We start from the raw sequence: 15,267 nt of genomic DNA, 5'->3' as shown, positions 1-15,267 counted from the left end.
GAAACACATTTTATTTTGCCTAGCAATGTTCTGCTTCTGTCTTCCCATAATATTATCACTGTCTGTCTAAAATGACTGTTTCTGAATTCCTGTAGATGACACATAACTATGTATTTCTTCTGTTTTCCAAAATGTGGCAAACTATAAATTTGTGCTGCTACAGAGTGAAACGTTTTAGCCTAGAATTTGAGCTGATTTTTGCCTTTGAAAATGTTGGGAAAAAATTGCTTGAAATAATAAACGCAATTCATAACCATAGTTAAATGAAAATCAAATACTACAGCACACTCTAAATTAGGACTGTTTTTCCCAACCAGGAGTTGCTTGAAGGTTGCTGCAAGGTATTTTGGCTGAAATCCTCCAGTTTTGGCTACATTATGTCCCCTTTTTTTTTTTTTTTTGTGTTTAACATTGTTTAATTCTAATTAAGTTTGAAAATTTAATAAATTATGAAAAAGTTAATATTAACGCACAGATGAACCATTACTTTTTTTAGTATGGTTATCATACAAGCACTGTGCTTAAATGTTCACTGGTGTATGTTATCTACCAAATTGGAGTTTTCCCAGTCTACCAATATAAACTACTGAGAGATTTGTAATCCATTTCAATAATTTAATGATTAATTGGGTAGGTTAGGTTAAGGATTTTTTTGATTTAGGTGAAAAAGATTAACACATTTTCACCTTTAGGGGTATGATTTCAGTTTTAAATTTAATCCAAATAAAGAGAAAAAAATTACAATATTTTACAGAATTTTTACTAGGAATACTTAATATTTCTGAAAAAACAAATCTCAACCAAAGTTTCACAATAATGTCATATACAGGGTCCTTGGCAATATCTACCACTGATATTTTAGAATACTCACACATCATGCTATGTAACTTAATATCCTACTAATCTTCTTGAATTCTTCTGTAAACTTTCTGGATATAGGTAGTGATGAGCCAGTGACACCTTTCTGTTATTTTGGTAGAGGTTCTTTGTTTCATTTATACTTGACACTTTGTTCTGGACATTCTACTTCTTAGTTTGTTTTGTTAAGCCTTTCTATTTTTGATAAAGATGAAGGGACTTGCATCTTGGGTGTTACCTTGTTGTGAAATAATTGGCACGTTTAGCAAGTTCTTTTAGTCTTCACAGCTTTCTTATATTTCTTTTCTAGACTTTTTTCCCCCTTTTTTTCTTCTGTGTTTCTGGTTAGGTTCTTTCAGCCAGTTTCTTTATTGGTCAAATCTGAAATCTTCATGTTGGTTTAAGCCCTTTTGACTTCAAAAGTGTATAATCTAGAAGAACAATTGTATGCATTCACGAAAACAAATGACATATACAGTAGTACAAAGTGGTAATATTGTAAAATATTAAAGCATGCAGATAACTCAAAGGGGAAAAATATTGCTTTACTTTATTTAGTTTATTGCTGTGTGAGGTTTATCTTTTTTTTTAATGTGCTGTTGCTTTTCCTTGTTTATGTAATTTTTTTTTCCCTAAATGACTGGATTGAAATGTTATTGCAGTGGTTACTTTCCAGTAAATGTGCTCCAATACAGATGTTTTATAACAGTAATCAACAACCTTAAGATTGACTATTTACATGAGAGCAGAGTTGCATAACATTCAACACTTGGATATGTGGAATAATTAAAATAAAAAAAATGATTAATTGCTGTGCTGTGTACATAGGGTCGTTGTGCACAGAAATGCTAACTAAATGCAACTTTTGAATTTTCTCTTCCAAATATTTGTCAGCTACCTAAAATTAGCACACATCCATTATACATCAGATTGCAGTTAATTGTAATAGTAGCCAATGGCAAAACATATAAAGGTACTTGATGATCACTTCAAAAGGATGCACATCACATTATGTATACATCTCGAGCATTCAATTTTCTGTTATTTTTGATGCACGTCATTTTACAAGTCACCTTTTTTTATACTCTTGGATAACAAGATTATTCTCCAGCTTGTTAATCTTCAATCGGTTTCTTGCAGCTTTTAAGCTGTTTTCTACAACTGCTGCATTGCCTGGTTAAATGATTCACTCAGTGTCTATAGCTTTTAAACGACCTTAAATTGCTTTCTGCAATTGTATTTTCGAAAAATAATAAAAAGAAACTTTGTTATGTATCACACTTCCATTATCATTCTATCTTTGTTACAAAGAACAGAATAATGTACTACATGGTAAAAGCATTTTAGTACCAAACAGTTATTACATATTTTATGTTCTCCACCTTGTGAACTATATGGGGTTTGTAGTAAATAGTTGGTATTTAAGCTGCGTGACCCCTAATCCGATTCAGATTGTTTATAACTTGATAGTTCATTTTAATGCTGCTTTTAATTTTCTAGTCTAGAATCTAGAAACATTTGTAATTGTGAAATGACCAACTTTGTTTAGGAAATGTTATTTGGACATACTGTTAACAGATATGATGTATTTTAATAACCACCACAAGAGAGTTTGTTGTTTCAGTTCAGATTATATTTATCTTATTGTAGCCATCACCAAGCAGAACTCATTCATGGAAAATATGCTAAGATTGTTGGAATTGAATATATTGTATTTTAGTAGTCAAAATTAATTGTTTTGTTTTAAATTTTAGATGAACACTTTTTTTTTTTTTTTTTTTTAAATGTTTAAACCTTTTCCATCATTGTCTATTATTGCATCTTTTTTAAAAAAAAAAAAAAAAAGTTGTAGTACATGCAAGTACATAACTTGTGTTGCTCATCCCAGTTTTCTCCCTGGGACCCTGAAGCCAGAGAACTCCGGGCTGAGTGCTACATTTCAATTGGTGAGCTTCGAAAAGCTATCCAAGACCTTCTGCCCACTACAAAATTACGCAATGACAATCGTGCTGCTTTTCTTCAGCTCAGCAGACTCTACTACATTCTAGGGGAACATGAAGATTCCTTAAGGTAAATCTATATTTTTGCATCTTTTCCAGGTAGATTAGTTATCATTGTTTTTTATTTATTAATTTTATTACAATCAATACATAGCAATCAAGTTTTTACAAAAAAAAGAATTATGCTAAGAACAGATCGATCCCCACCCTTGAGAGAGAGAGCAAGCCAAACGGTGTAAAATTGAAGGCTTGTAAAAATACCTAAATTAATAAATTCTCTGTGCTTTATAAACTTATTTTAAAATATTACTGATTAGATCCTGCCATGTTTTTAAAAAAGTCTGTACAGATCCTCTGAGTATTTGATTTTTTCCAATTTTAAATAGTATAACACATTAGTTTCCCACTGACTTAAAAGAGGAGAGTTTGGGTTCTTCCAGTTTATCAGAATAAGTCTGCGTGCCAACAGTGTAGTGAATGCAATCACAATTTGTTTGTCCTTCTCCACTCCTCTAACACAGCTGTTATTGGGTTAGGAGGGATTGTGAGTCCAAGGCTGTCTGAGAGGTAATTAAAAATTTTTGTCCAGAATAATGTTAATTTGGTGCAGGCCCAGAACATGTGACCTAGTGAGGCTGGGGCTTGGTTGCAACGTTCGCAGGTTGGATCATGCCCTGGAAACATTTTGGAGAGTTTTAGTCGAGACAGATGTGCTCGATATATAATTTTGAGTTGTATAATTGTATGCTTTGCGGATATGGAGCTTGAGTGAATTCTCTGCATTGCTACTTTCCACTCATTGTTTTGACAAGTTGTGGACAGAATATTGTTTTTTTTTTTTTCCACAATAGAAAAATGCTTGCCCATCTCGGACATGTGCTAAGAGGGCTGTTCAGTCTTGTATTTGCTGCAAAGCCAAATGACTCCATTGTGCATTCATCTTGTATTTCACCAAAATGTATATTCTTAATACACTGAGGCATCCAGCAAGCCACAACAGCTAAACCTTAGAGCTGCTTGTTGATTCACTAAGTTGCCTCTCTGTTAGGCCACAACTGAAGGTGTATGGTATTCCCACTCTTTAACTACATTATAGGTTGCCTCTTGGTATGTACTTGCATTTCTGATTATAAATCTGGGTTTAAGTTGCAATGCTATTTTCTTATTCAGATATTTCTTTGGACTTGTTTTGCATGAGCAGAAGTAACTTGCGTTTATTTCGCCAATGCTTTTTATCCAAAGCAATTTACAACATTTTAAGATGCAATTGGTTATATTTCTTTTGGTTTTTCCAATTGGAGCACAGGCAGGTAAAGCAACTTGCTCATTCGCACAGTGTCAGTGGTGGGATTTGATCCCACAACCTCATGGTTTGAAGTTCAAAGCCTTAGCCACTCTGCCACACTTCCTTAAGTACTGTAAATATTAAACATTTCAAGGATAGTTATCAAAGATTACAATGCTTTGTTTGTTGTGAAATTGCCTCTGCATCTTTTTATATTAATTATAAAGCAAAAATCCTTATGTACTGTTCCTGTTGCTTTTAGCCAGGTACGAGAGTGTCTGAAACTAGATCAGGATGATAAAGAATGCTTTTCTCACTACAAACAAGTGAAGAAACTGTCTAAACAGTTGGAATCGGCAGAGCAATACATTGCTGAAGAAAGGTGAGTGTTAACCTTGGACGTTAGACTTTTCTAATAAAAGAAAAAATTGTGTAGGGGGCGGGAACACTAGTACTTTAAAGTTGGGATATAGCGTGTAGGAAATTGACTGACTGACTAAGCTTTAAATGTTTAATTACATAATCTAATGACTATACCAGCTGTAGGAAAGGTTCACATTCTTCCCATTGGACAAAACTAAATTAACTATAAATACATTCTGCAGGTATAGCTTACATTTTTTTTGAGTTTGATAAGTAAGTTGGAAATAGTAATTTAGACAATGTAATAGTTTTAGGTTTCGCTAGATTTTAGTATCCCAGAGGGAAATTTGTTTGCAGTAAGAAAGTGCAAAAACACAAGACATTGTTACAATAGATGAACAAAGACACACAATTTGACAACCAGTGTTACTGCATAAACACACACTCAAGATCAACAACATTTATTTCTATAGCACATTTTCGTACAAACAATGTAGCTCAAAGTGCTTTACATGATGAAGAAAAAAAAGACAAAATAATTAAAATTAGGGAACACTAACATAAAATAATTTAATTCAGTTTTTTTTTATAATGTTGTTAAGATGGTTTATATTCTTGTTGCTGAGGTTGCCTAACCAACAGATAAAATCAAATGTAACAATGGATTCAATAAAGCACTGTGTGTGTGTGTGTGTATAACAAAAAAAAGTCATGTGGTTTTGTCCACTTTAAGCTGTTGAGTTTCCTAAGAAAAAGTTGTGACTGTCTTAGTAATAAGTCGTAAATTAAATTGATCACACCATTGTACAGACACATTAACCATGGGTCCATGGCTATCTTCCTTTTCTTGTAAAAGACTAACAATGACCGAGTCATCTGCAGATTTCAATATATGTCTGTCCTTGTGTAAGCACCTGTAGCTGCTTGTATACAGGATAAACAAAAGAACAGATGAACATCAAACTTGCGGAGTGCCCACAGATATACTTGGGCTGTCGGAGGAACAGGCATTGACACTCACTCTTTGTGTTCTGTTTGTTAAAAGGTCCAAAATTCACCCCACCAAGTTAGGGTCCAAATAGAACTGTTCCATTAGTTCCTCGACAAAAATTCAGGGGTAGATTGTGGTAAAAGCTGTCTAAGTCTATATAAACAGCAGTCTTGCATGATCCTTCCAAGTGCTCATGCAATAAATTCAAAAGTGTTACTGAGGTGTCTTCCACACCCATCTTTGCTCTGTATGCAAATTGGGTGAGGGTCCTGAAGAGCCTTGATTTTGCTAAGTAGTTGTCTCTTTATTAAATTCTCAATGGGTTTCATGATATGAGAAGTTAATGCCACTGGTCTGAAGTCTCTTAATGCTTTGTGGTATGCAGTTTTTGCCAATGAAATGACAGTTGCCTGTTTCCATAGGCTGGGCACTTGCTGCAAATCCAAAACCATTTCAGATATGGAGTGGAATATTTAAGAGAGCTCCTCTGCACAGTAATGAAGCAGATGACCACTTATTCTGCCTTAGTTCTGAAGCAAAATCCTGTGTTTCAAATCTTGAATATGACTTGTTCAAGTTTTGAACCAACCAGTTTTTACCCCTGCCAGTTCAACTTGATTACTGCTTTTTGTATCAATGCCAGCCATCATCTTTATGCCATTCCATAATGATTATCAGTCCGCAGTTCATTCTCTGTCCTGCCCTTATACTTCAGCTTTGTCTGCTTTTTCACATTTCACCTCCTTCTGTAATTCCTTTTGTTCCTTTTAATGTTCCATGTTGAAAGTCCCTATTTTTTATTAATTTTTTGGTTATTAATTGTTTCAGATTTCTGGTAATCCACGGCTTGTTGTTAGGGTATAGTTTGGCTGATTTCATGGGTATTATAGTGTCCTCACAGAATTGTATGTAATAGCTTATAGTGACTGTCCGTTCATTAATGTCAGCACAAGATTTTTCAAACACTGACCAGTCGGTAAGCACAAAACAGCCAAGGTGCAGCAAGAGAGACCGAAGCTCCACATCTTCATACAGTTTTTCTCTAATCAGCACCATTTTCCACCTTTATTTATATAAAGGCAGACACCACCGCTGGCAATGGCTGAGTCTCTGTCAAATGAATTGATGCACCAGATCTAACAATTGTCAATTAGTCATCCGAATCATTTCCGTTCAGCCAGGTCTCTGTAAATGCCATGACACATGCATCTCTCTAATTGGACTACAAGTGTGCACATAGTCAGAGTCTGAGTATAAATCTGAAAGATATCCAGTAAAATGAGACCAGGCATGCAGTTTGAGGATTCCCTGATCTGTCTCCTCTAAGCTAATACATGCTAGCAAGCCATCCAATATCTCCAAGGTCTTGTTCTTGATCTTAAAAAAAAAAAAACAAAAACTGTCATATCATGCCTTTTATCTGTCTATCGTATAATATCTGAACTTTTGGTTTTAAATTCCATGGCTGAATTCATCCTTGGCTAGCAAGTATCTTTTTAGTGAAATAAATGGACAATATGCACCCTCTATCACTACTATAATTAAACCAGAAGGAAATCTTTTTAATTTGACATTTTCTCCCTCTGCTTGTGCCCACTAATTGATCTTAAGCTTATTTCCTGCCACACCCCAAAGATGTGCAGACTGGATAATTTTTAAATGACCTATTTTGAGGATCAGTGGTGGACTAGTGAAGCCTCCAAGGATGTTTCATGCCTTGCACCGGATGCCATTAAAATAGATTCTGGTTCCATTCGACCCTGTACTGGAATTAGTTTGAAGAATCAATATGTAAAAATGAATTAATGAGCCTGTTATTTTTGAAAGATGTGGGAAAATTTCAAGGCTTTAAGAATGAACCAGAGCTTGTGCAAAAAATATGCTTTTGGAAAACCATTAACACACAGAGCATTTCCTTTTTAATTGTATGTTTTAATTTTCAAGGTATGAGGATGCTGTGGAAAAGTACCACTCTGTTATGAAGACTGAGGCCAGTGTCCAATTCTATAGTATAAAAGCCAAAGAGAGGATCTGCCACTGCTTGTCAAAGGTGAGCTTGGTGACTGTTTGTTTTCACTTGTTGCATTTTTAAATTATGATCCTGTCTTTATGCATGATTTTTGTGTTTTTTTTATATATGACAGAACAATATTGGGTGGAATTAACATTGATGGTTTTAATTAATGGTGGTTCAGTGGAGTACTACCGTCTCACAGTAAGGAGAGCAGGGTTTGTATCCAGCTACCCTGCAACCCTTCTCTGTATAAGTGGGTTTGGAAAATGAATGGGTGATTTTTAGCTAACATAAAACTCTCAGTAAATTTCTGAGAAGCGGAAGCCAAAACTGTAAATGTAACATTCTTACACCGGAGTGGTGGCTCTGAGGCGAAGGATCTGCGCTGGTATCCTGAAGGTTGCCAGTTCGAATACCTGTCACTGCCAAAAAGAGATCCTACTCTGCTGAGCCCTTGAGCAAGGCCCTTAACCTGCTATTGCTCCAGGGGCACTGTACAATGGCTGACCCTGCACTCTGACCCCAAGGGTTCTGCAAAAACTAACAAGTTCCTAATACAAAAAATTGTATAAGGCAAAATAAAGAACAAGATGGGAAGCAGTTTGTCCTAGGTTGGTAATCAGTCTATCACAGTGCCCACTCATGCATACATGCACGCTTGGACAGGAATAGGACCAGTGTGCAGCAACCAATTAACATACGCACAAACTCCATATAAACAATGACTGGTTTGCGGTAGAGAAATCTAGGATGCTGGTTCCATTAGACGGCAGTACTACTCATGCATTACCATGTGGTATTTCAGATCCTAAATGATAATGTTATCAGATTACAAAGATTTAATTACAGAAATTTTGCCGCACCTTTTAATCAGGCTTCATGCTACTTTGTTGTGGATCAAACTTTTAATCACAACCTGTTTTTGTCAGGGATTTGCTGTTTAGCTACAGGATGCTTTCTAGGGACGAAACACAATTTCTAGTTAACACTTTACAATTCTGCAGTGGACTATCAGTGCCATATTTGTTTTGGTGTTTTTTTTTTTTTTTTTTTGTTTTTTTTTACTGTAGATGTAAGTGTCATTCATAGGCTTTGCAAACACAAATTACTAAAAAGGCATAGTGTGTAAAGTTTCATTATGTTCCTCAAACAGGTTACTTTATGCTTCTTGGGTACTTTACAATTGAAAAAGTAATTATTTCTGTCAGAGAATAATATTTTGAAAATTTGCATATTGTGTACACATTTTGTGACTTTAGAATAAATGTTATTTCAGCATGAAACAAGCCAATTTTATTTGTTCTTTTTAAACTGCAATATACATTGTTGGGAGTAGGAGGATTGGGAAGTATTACTGGAAAATTGCATCTCTTAGTTTTATTACCAGGGTGTTACATAATATTTGGCTGTAGTGCATGTGTTCTTACTAATGCACCAATGTCATTTGTAATAAACACCTTATGGGGTCTTTAGTATTTCACCTAGTAATAAGAACTTTCTTGACAGATAATAAATCTAGTGAACTATAGTATGTTGCCATGTTATTTGTTAATCCTTTTTAGTTGTTGACTCCAGAAAATGCACTGTGTTTATTTTTATACTTGATGATTCGATTTTGTTGCTGTATGTCCAAAAACTTCCATTGCTAGTTGTTTATGAAATTTGTGCATTTGGTTTTGTATTACAGTATTCATAATACAACTGCAAGTTAGTATTGCAGTATAATCTAACGTGGTATTTCAGTTTAACCTTTGAGCTGTGTTAGTCTGACTATTGTGTTATGTAAATGTTGTGAAAAGAACTTTCTTCTTATCAATAGTAATATACGGTCCACCAGATGTGTATGGGATGTTACTCCTTCATACTCCTTAATTTGTATTTTTTTTACTGTCCCTTTAGGCAAGGTGACTGAAATCCTCATACTATTTTACCAGCTTTCTGTACAAATGGTGGCACTAAACCAAAGAATAACAAGTTTTGTGTCACAAAACCTAATCGAGGCCGTGTTTCGATTTAATGTGGAATTTTCCCTTTGTATAATATAAGCTTTCTTTCTTTGTTGGAAGCGCAACATTTCTGTCCTGCTACATGCAGGCCAATAGAAATTAAATGACAAATGAATTTTGTTTACAGATGCTACCACAAATGTATTTTGTTGACATCTGAATATTGCTTTTTCAGTATTTTACTCTGTATAAGTGTTTTCATGTGCTTTCTGCTTGTATTTCTGTTGTTCCTTTAGAGTAAAAAAGCCAAGGAAGCTATAGATGTTTGCTCAGAGGCACATCAAATAGACCCAAACAACATTTTTGTTCTACGTGACAGAGCAGAAGCTTTTATTCTCAATGAAGAATATGAGAAAGGTATGTGGTACAAAGTTCATGTTTCTTTAATCTCTGGATTATTCACTCAGAATGTGTTTTTTAAATGTAGTACAATTTCCTTGTTCATTTTAGCTGTGGAGGACTACCAGGAAGCTCATTCGTTTAATGCAGAGAATCATGAGATTAAAGAAGGTCTTGATAGAGCCCAGAAACTACTTAAACAGTCCCGCAAGAGAGACTACTACAAAATACTGGGAGTACATAGGTAGGTGTATTAACTATTCCATTTTACCAGTCCTTACTGAATCTTGTTAATGGTGCTGACTAAAGCTGGCAGCACATTAAACGACTTCTAGATGAAGAGGATGTCTAACTTAACAGTTGCTGAATCTTGTATTCTGGAAACCACAAGATGGCATGAGTAGGAATTGCTGGAGAAAACCAATTGATTGCACATTCTCTGTCTTGTAGTCGAAGAGGAAGTCAGATTAAACAACTTTAGTTGCTGGATTTCGTTGTCTTGAACATGTCGTATTGTGTCAAATTACACAACTCTTATTACTTTTAGCACAGTTTCCATTTTCTAAAGTATCACAAGTGTGCCCCATGCTAAAAGCCAATTAAAATGTGGCCTTACAGTGGCAGTACCTGTATGAAGGCCAGGAATGGAAAGTTCATCTAAACTACTCAAAAAAATTAAAGGAACACTTTGAAAACACATCAGATCTCAATGGGAAAAAGAAATCCTCCTGGATATCTATATTGATATAGACTGGGTAATGTGTTAGGAACGAAAGGATGCCACATCGTTTGATGGAAATGAAAATGATCAACCTACAGAGCCCTGAATTCAAAGACGCCCCAAAAATCGGAGTGAAAAAATTGTGGCAGGCTAGTCCATTTTGCCAAAATTTAATTGCAGCAACTCAAAATTGTACGCAGCACTTTGTATGGCTCCTATGTTCTTGTATACATGCCTGACCACATCTCTGATTAAAAAGTGTTTCTTTAATTCTTTTGAGCAGTATATAATATTTAGCCTTTTTCAGTTCTGTTTTGGTACAGAAAACAGGAGAGAAGGTCAGACAAAAAATTACAGTCCAAAACACCTGCTACCTTCCTTCCTTGTGGGGCGCATTGTGCTTCTAAGTGAGATCACACTGATTGCCAACTGTCACATGCACATGAGCCTGCCCCTGCAAACTTAGACAAAATTGAACCACTGAGTGATGCGATGCAGTAACTTTGTATTTTTGTTTTCTTTTTGCCAAATATTTGTAAGCTGCTTTAGTCTGCAGCTAACACAGTCCTAATTTGAATAGGCTGCCCCGTCCACCTCAACCAGCAATGCAATTGTTATACCATGCAGTTGATGCAAGACCCAAGCATGTACGACACATTTGTACAAAACTGTGTTCCAGCCTGGGGGAACCTTGCATTACAGTCCAAAATCATCTTTGCTAATTTGTATCTGAGAAAGCGACAGGAAAAGGATGCAGGAATAGGCCACACAGGGGAAATTCTACAAGCACAAATCTGCTGTCGCTTGTCCAAAAGCTAGTAAGTACAAATGATTCAAGATTCATACTGGATTGAACTCCTCTACTAGGCTGGGACCTGACAAACAGATCTACTGCATTGTGTATGTATAGTTGTTTCTAGACAGTAAATTTTGGCCACATTAATTACCCTTGTTTGTGTAAAATCTGAGTTGCTGCCTATTTCTTTTTAGCAGCAAAATTTTAAGACTGTATCAGAGCTTCTTGCATTAATAAAATGTAATCAAGCAGTAATGATTTGAAAACAGTAATTTTAAAATAATGATCAGGTTTTTAAAGAATGTGTGTAACAAATAATACAACACTAAATAACCCATAGACATTGCCAACACTGCCTATGCCCATGCTGCAAAGCTGTCAAAGGCTCTGAAAATGTGCTTCCGTTGATAACACTCTACTGAACAATGACTAGACTGTTTCTGCCGTTCGTTTCTGGTGCATTGTTTTTTTTTTTGTGCAACTGCCTTGAGGGGTAGAAAAAGACACTGCCTCATTTGTTTTTTTTTTTTTTTTAAGTAAAAATATTAAAAGCTGTAGCATTCAATATGGGGTTTGTTTCAAAGAAAAGGCCTATTGACAATCTCCTATATTGTGGTCATCAGTTCTGTTTTGTTAATAATTTATTAGTAATGTATTGTGTTTTGCTTTTTAGAAATGCAAACAAGCAGGAGATTATCAAGGCATACAGAAAGCTCGCACAACAATGGCACCCAGACAACTTTCAGTCACAAGACAAGAAGAAAGAAGCTGAAAAGAAATTTATTGATATATCTTCAGCTAAGGAAGTCCTCACAGATCCAGGTAGCTGATGTTGCATATAAAGCCCTTGGTCAAATATATCCCCATTGGTAAATATTGCTGCCATCTGCAGGGGGATTATTTTGCATAGACATCCTGCCAGGCTGGATCAATAAACTGAAATTGATTTAATGTTTCTCATTTTAAATTAATGGAAAAAAATCTGTTAAAATCCCCATTTTAGCTATGGGTTTGTAGTGGTCATATTATAGATTATTACATCACTAATGATGCCACATACCCGCAGACACCATTTAGTATAAAAAGGAGTAGCTGAAACATTTATTGTAGTTCATATATTTGTTTGCAGTGTAGTACATTTTAAACCTTTTGATAAACACCTAAGAATGTGTTTTTGGTTTTTTTCCTGTTGATCAGTTCTTCTAGGGCCCTGACTGTTTTAACATTTTTGTCCTATAGAAATGCGGCAGAAATTTGATGCTGGAGAAGATCCCTTGGATCCTGAAAGCCAGCAGGGTGCAGGAGGAGGTCAACATGGCTGGCCTTTTGAGTTTAATCCTTTTGGATCTGGGAATTTCCATTTTAAGTTTCATTATAACTGAACTGGCAACATTGGTGAGGGGTTTGTGGTGATGAGGGAGGTGATTGGACTAAAACACCACCCTTCATCTTTTTTTTTTTCTTCTCTCCCCCAATTTCACTTGGATGGTGGGAAATCTGTTTTACTGTGTTACTGGCTTGAAGCTTCTTTCCGCTGTCCTGACTGTACTTGACTCCTTACTTTTAAATCGGAGGAAGAATCTCTTTTCCAGCTGTAATCCGTAAACTACCTTCTTAGGACAGCTTGGAGGTGCTGCTTTGAGGCTTTTGTTTGCCTTACAGAAAGAACAATGAAGACACTTTTTTTCCTCACCCTTTCAAGTTTACCTTTTTACTCTTTTTGCATTTATCCTGTTATTATGTTTATGCTGGATTGCAGCAGAACTCCTCAGAAATAATCAGTTGAAAACATTGAAATCTACACTGAAGGTTTTTTTTTTTTTTGGTAATAACCTATTCATTGGACTTGAAATATAACAAAACATATCTGAATGTGTAGCTGTGATAAATTTGATATTTCAGCTCTTGATTCCGGGTTGCACTTGCCTGCACTTGCCATGTGTTTTGCAGTCTTCCTTGCCTTTATTTATTTGTAGGTTTTTGATTTTTTTTTTTCCTCCTCATACAGTCCTCTTAATTTCTAAAGTACATTGTAAGTAAGGGCTTATTAAGAAATTAATGTAGTGTACAGCCAGATAAATATGGGAATTCAGATTTACTTGAACCAATCGGTCAGTGCCCAAAGCATCATAGTTTTCCTTTTCTAATGTCAGAAGGCTTCTCTTTTTATTAAAATAGTATTTTTGTTGTCTGGTTTGACTGTTTGCACAACAAAACTTAATTCTTTAATCTCATGCCTCAATAAAAAAAAATTTATATCATTTTAACATTTGTACAAGTATTTAAAATGAAAATAGTTTTATTTTTCAGTCCTTGATTCTTGGTGTATACTGTTTCTGGTGGTAGAAGACTCTGGAGTGGAGGATGATGTTCTGCAAGGTGATTTTGATTTATCTTCTCACCGTATAACCCCTATATATGAATGTTTTTCTTTGCACTGTCTTTCTTATATTAAGGTATTGAAAGCTGGCTTTACCTCTATTGATGTCTACAGCAGCATGAGAACTAGCTTTTTTTTTTTTTTTCCCCCCCTGTCTCACATTGCTCGACTTCATGTTTTTGACTATCTTGGTTTGCTGCATGCAGTAGTATCTGTTCAGATCAAGGATACAATCTCGGGGCTGATACTATTAATACTGTGGGATGGCAGGTCAGATGAAATGTACTGATGATCAGTTTGGCTTAAAATGTGTCTCAGTGGGGATTACTGTACGCACGCGTTTTGCTATTTGTAACTATTGAATGTATACAGTATTTAAATATGGCTCTCACACCGTCTTTTCATCTAGTCTACTCCCTCCAGGGTTCCAAGGGACCACACTCTGTTCTAACTTTTCTCACTTTGATATTTGGAAACGGTGTATGCATTTAGCGGTCCTTTACTACCGAAGTATGTTTGTCATGAACCAGCTCTACTCAAGGTACTTTTAAAATGGATGCTTTGTGTTAGGAAGGCAAATTAGAGTGTATTTGGAAATAATTCAGGGACAAGCTCTCCTATTCCTTGTATATTTAATGTTAAACAGATCAATTTTCCATTTTGCCCATCACTCTACACTCAATAACCCATAATCGCAAAGTGCACACGTTTTTGGAAAGGCTACAAATTTATTAAAAGTCAGCCACTGAAATTTCTTATTTTATATACAAGTATTCAGGCTCTTAATTCAGTACTTTGTAGTAGAAGCCCCTTGGGCAGAAATTGCAGCTTTGAATCTTTACAAGCTTTACACACCTGGATTTAGGCAGTTTACAGTAATCCCTCCTCGATCACGGGGGTTGCGTTCCAGACCCCCCGCGATAGGTGAAAATCTGCAAAGTAGAAACCATATGATTGTATGGTTATTTTTATATATTTTAAGCCCTTATAAACTCTACCACATTAACATTATTAGAGCCCTTTAGACATGAAATAACACCCTTTAGTCAAAAGTTTAAACTGTGCTCCATGACAAGGCAGAGATGACAATTCTTTCTCACAGTTAAAAGAATGCAAACATATCTTCTCTTCAAACTAGCGCTGTCAGGAGCAAAGAATGTCAGAGAGAGAGAGAGCGTGACAGAAAAACAAACAATCAAAAAAATCAATACGTGCTTTTGGGCTTTTAAGTATGAGCACCGCGATAAAGCAGCCGCAAAGAAGGGAGCAATGTGAAGGTAGTCTTTCAGCATTTTTTAGAGTAGCCTCCTTATCTTCTAAACAAACAGCCCCTCTGCTCACACCCCCTCCGTCAGGAGCAGAGAACATCAGAGAGAGCGAGGAAGATTAAAGCAAACGATCAAAAAAATCATTACGTGCTTTTGGGCCACCGCGATAAAGCGGCATTTCTTAGAGGAGCGTCCATATCCTCTAGGCAAACAGCCCCTCTGCTCACACCCCCTCCGTCAGGCGCA

The 15,267-nt window shown here is 35.8% G+C and overlaps 1 protein-coding gene across 1 annotated transcript in view; it reads left to right on the top strand.

Moving 5' to 3' along the window:
- Positions 1-13,644, top strand: part of dnajc3b (DnaJ (Hsp40) homolog, subfamily C, member 3b) — a 39,432-nt gene extending 25,788 nt beyond the window's left edge. The window contains exons 6-12 of the mRNA XM_039747029.1: positions 2,747-2,928; positions 4,406-4,525; positions 7,442-7,547; positions 9,754-9,874; positions 9,968-10,100; positions 12,047-12,195; positions 12,613-13,644. Coding sequence (XP_039602963.1) covers positions 2,747-2,928; positions 4,406-4,525; positions 7,442-7,547; positions 9,754-9,874; positions 9,968-10,100; positions 12,047-12,195; positions 12,613-12,755 — 954 coding nt within the window. The 3' untranslated portion in view covers positions 12,756-13,644. The remainder of the gene's footprint in view (positions 1-2,746; positions 2,929-4,405; positions 4,526-7,441; positions 7,548-9,753; positions 9,875-9,967; positions 10,101-12,046; positions 12,196-12,612) is intronic.
- The last annotated feature ends 1,623 nt before the right edge of the window (positions 13,645-15,267 follow it).

Source organism: Polypterus senegalus, chromosome 3 (genome assembly GCF_016835505.1).
Source record: "Polypterus senegalus isolate Bchr_013 chromosome 3, ASM1683550v1, whole genome shotgun sequence".
In the NCBI taxonomy this organism is placed as follows: domain Eukaryota; kingdom Metazoa; phylum Chordata; class Cladistia; order Polypteriformes; family Polypteridae; genus Polypterus; species Polypterus senegalus.
The sequence above is the reverse complement of the archived record's forward strand: the minus strand, read 5'-3'. Positions and strand labels throughout refer to the sequence as shown.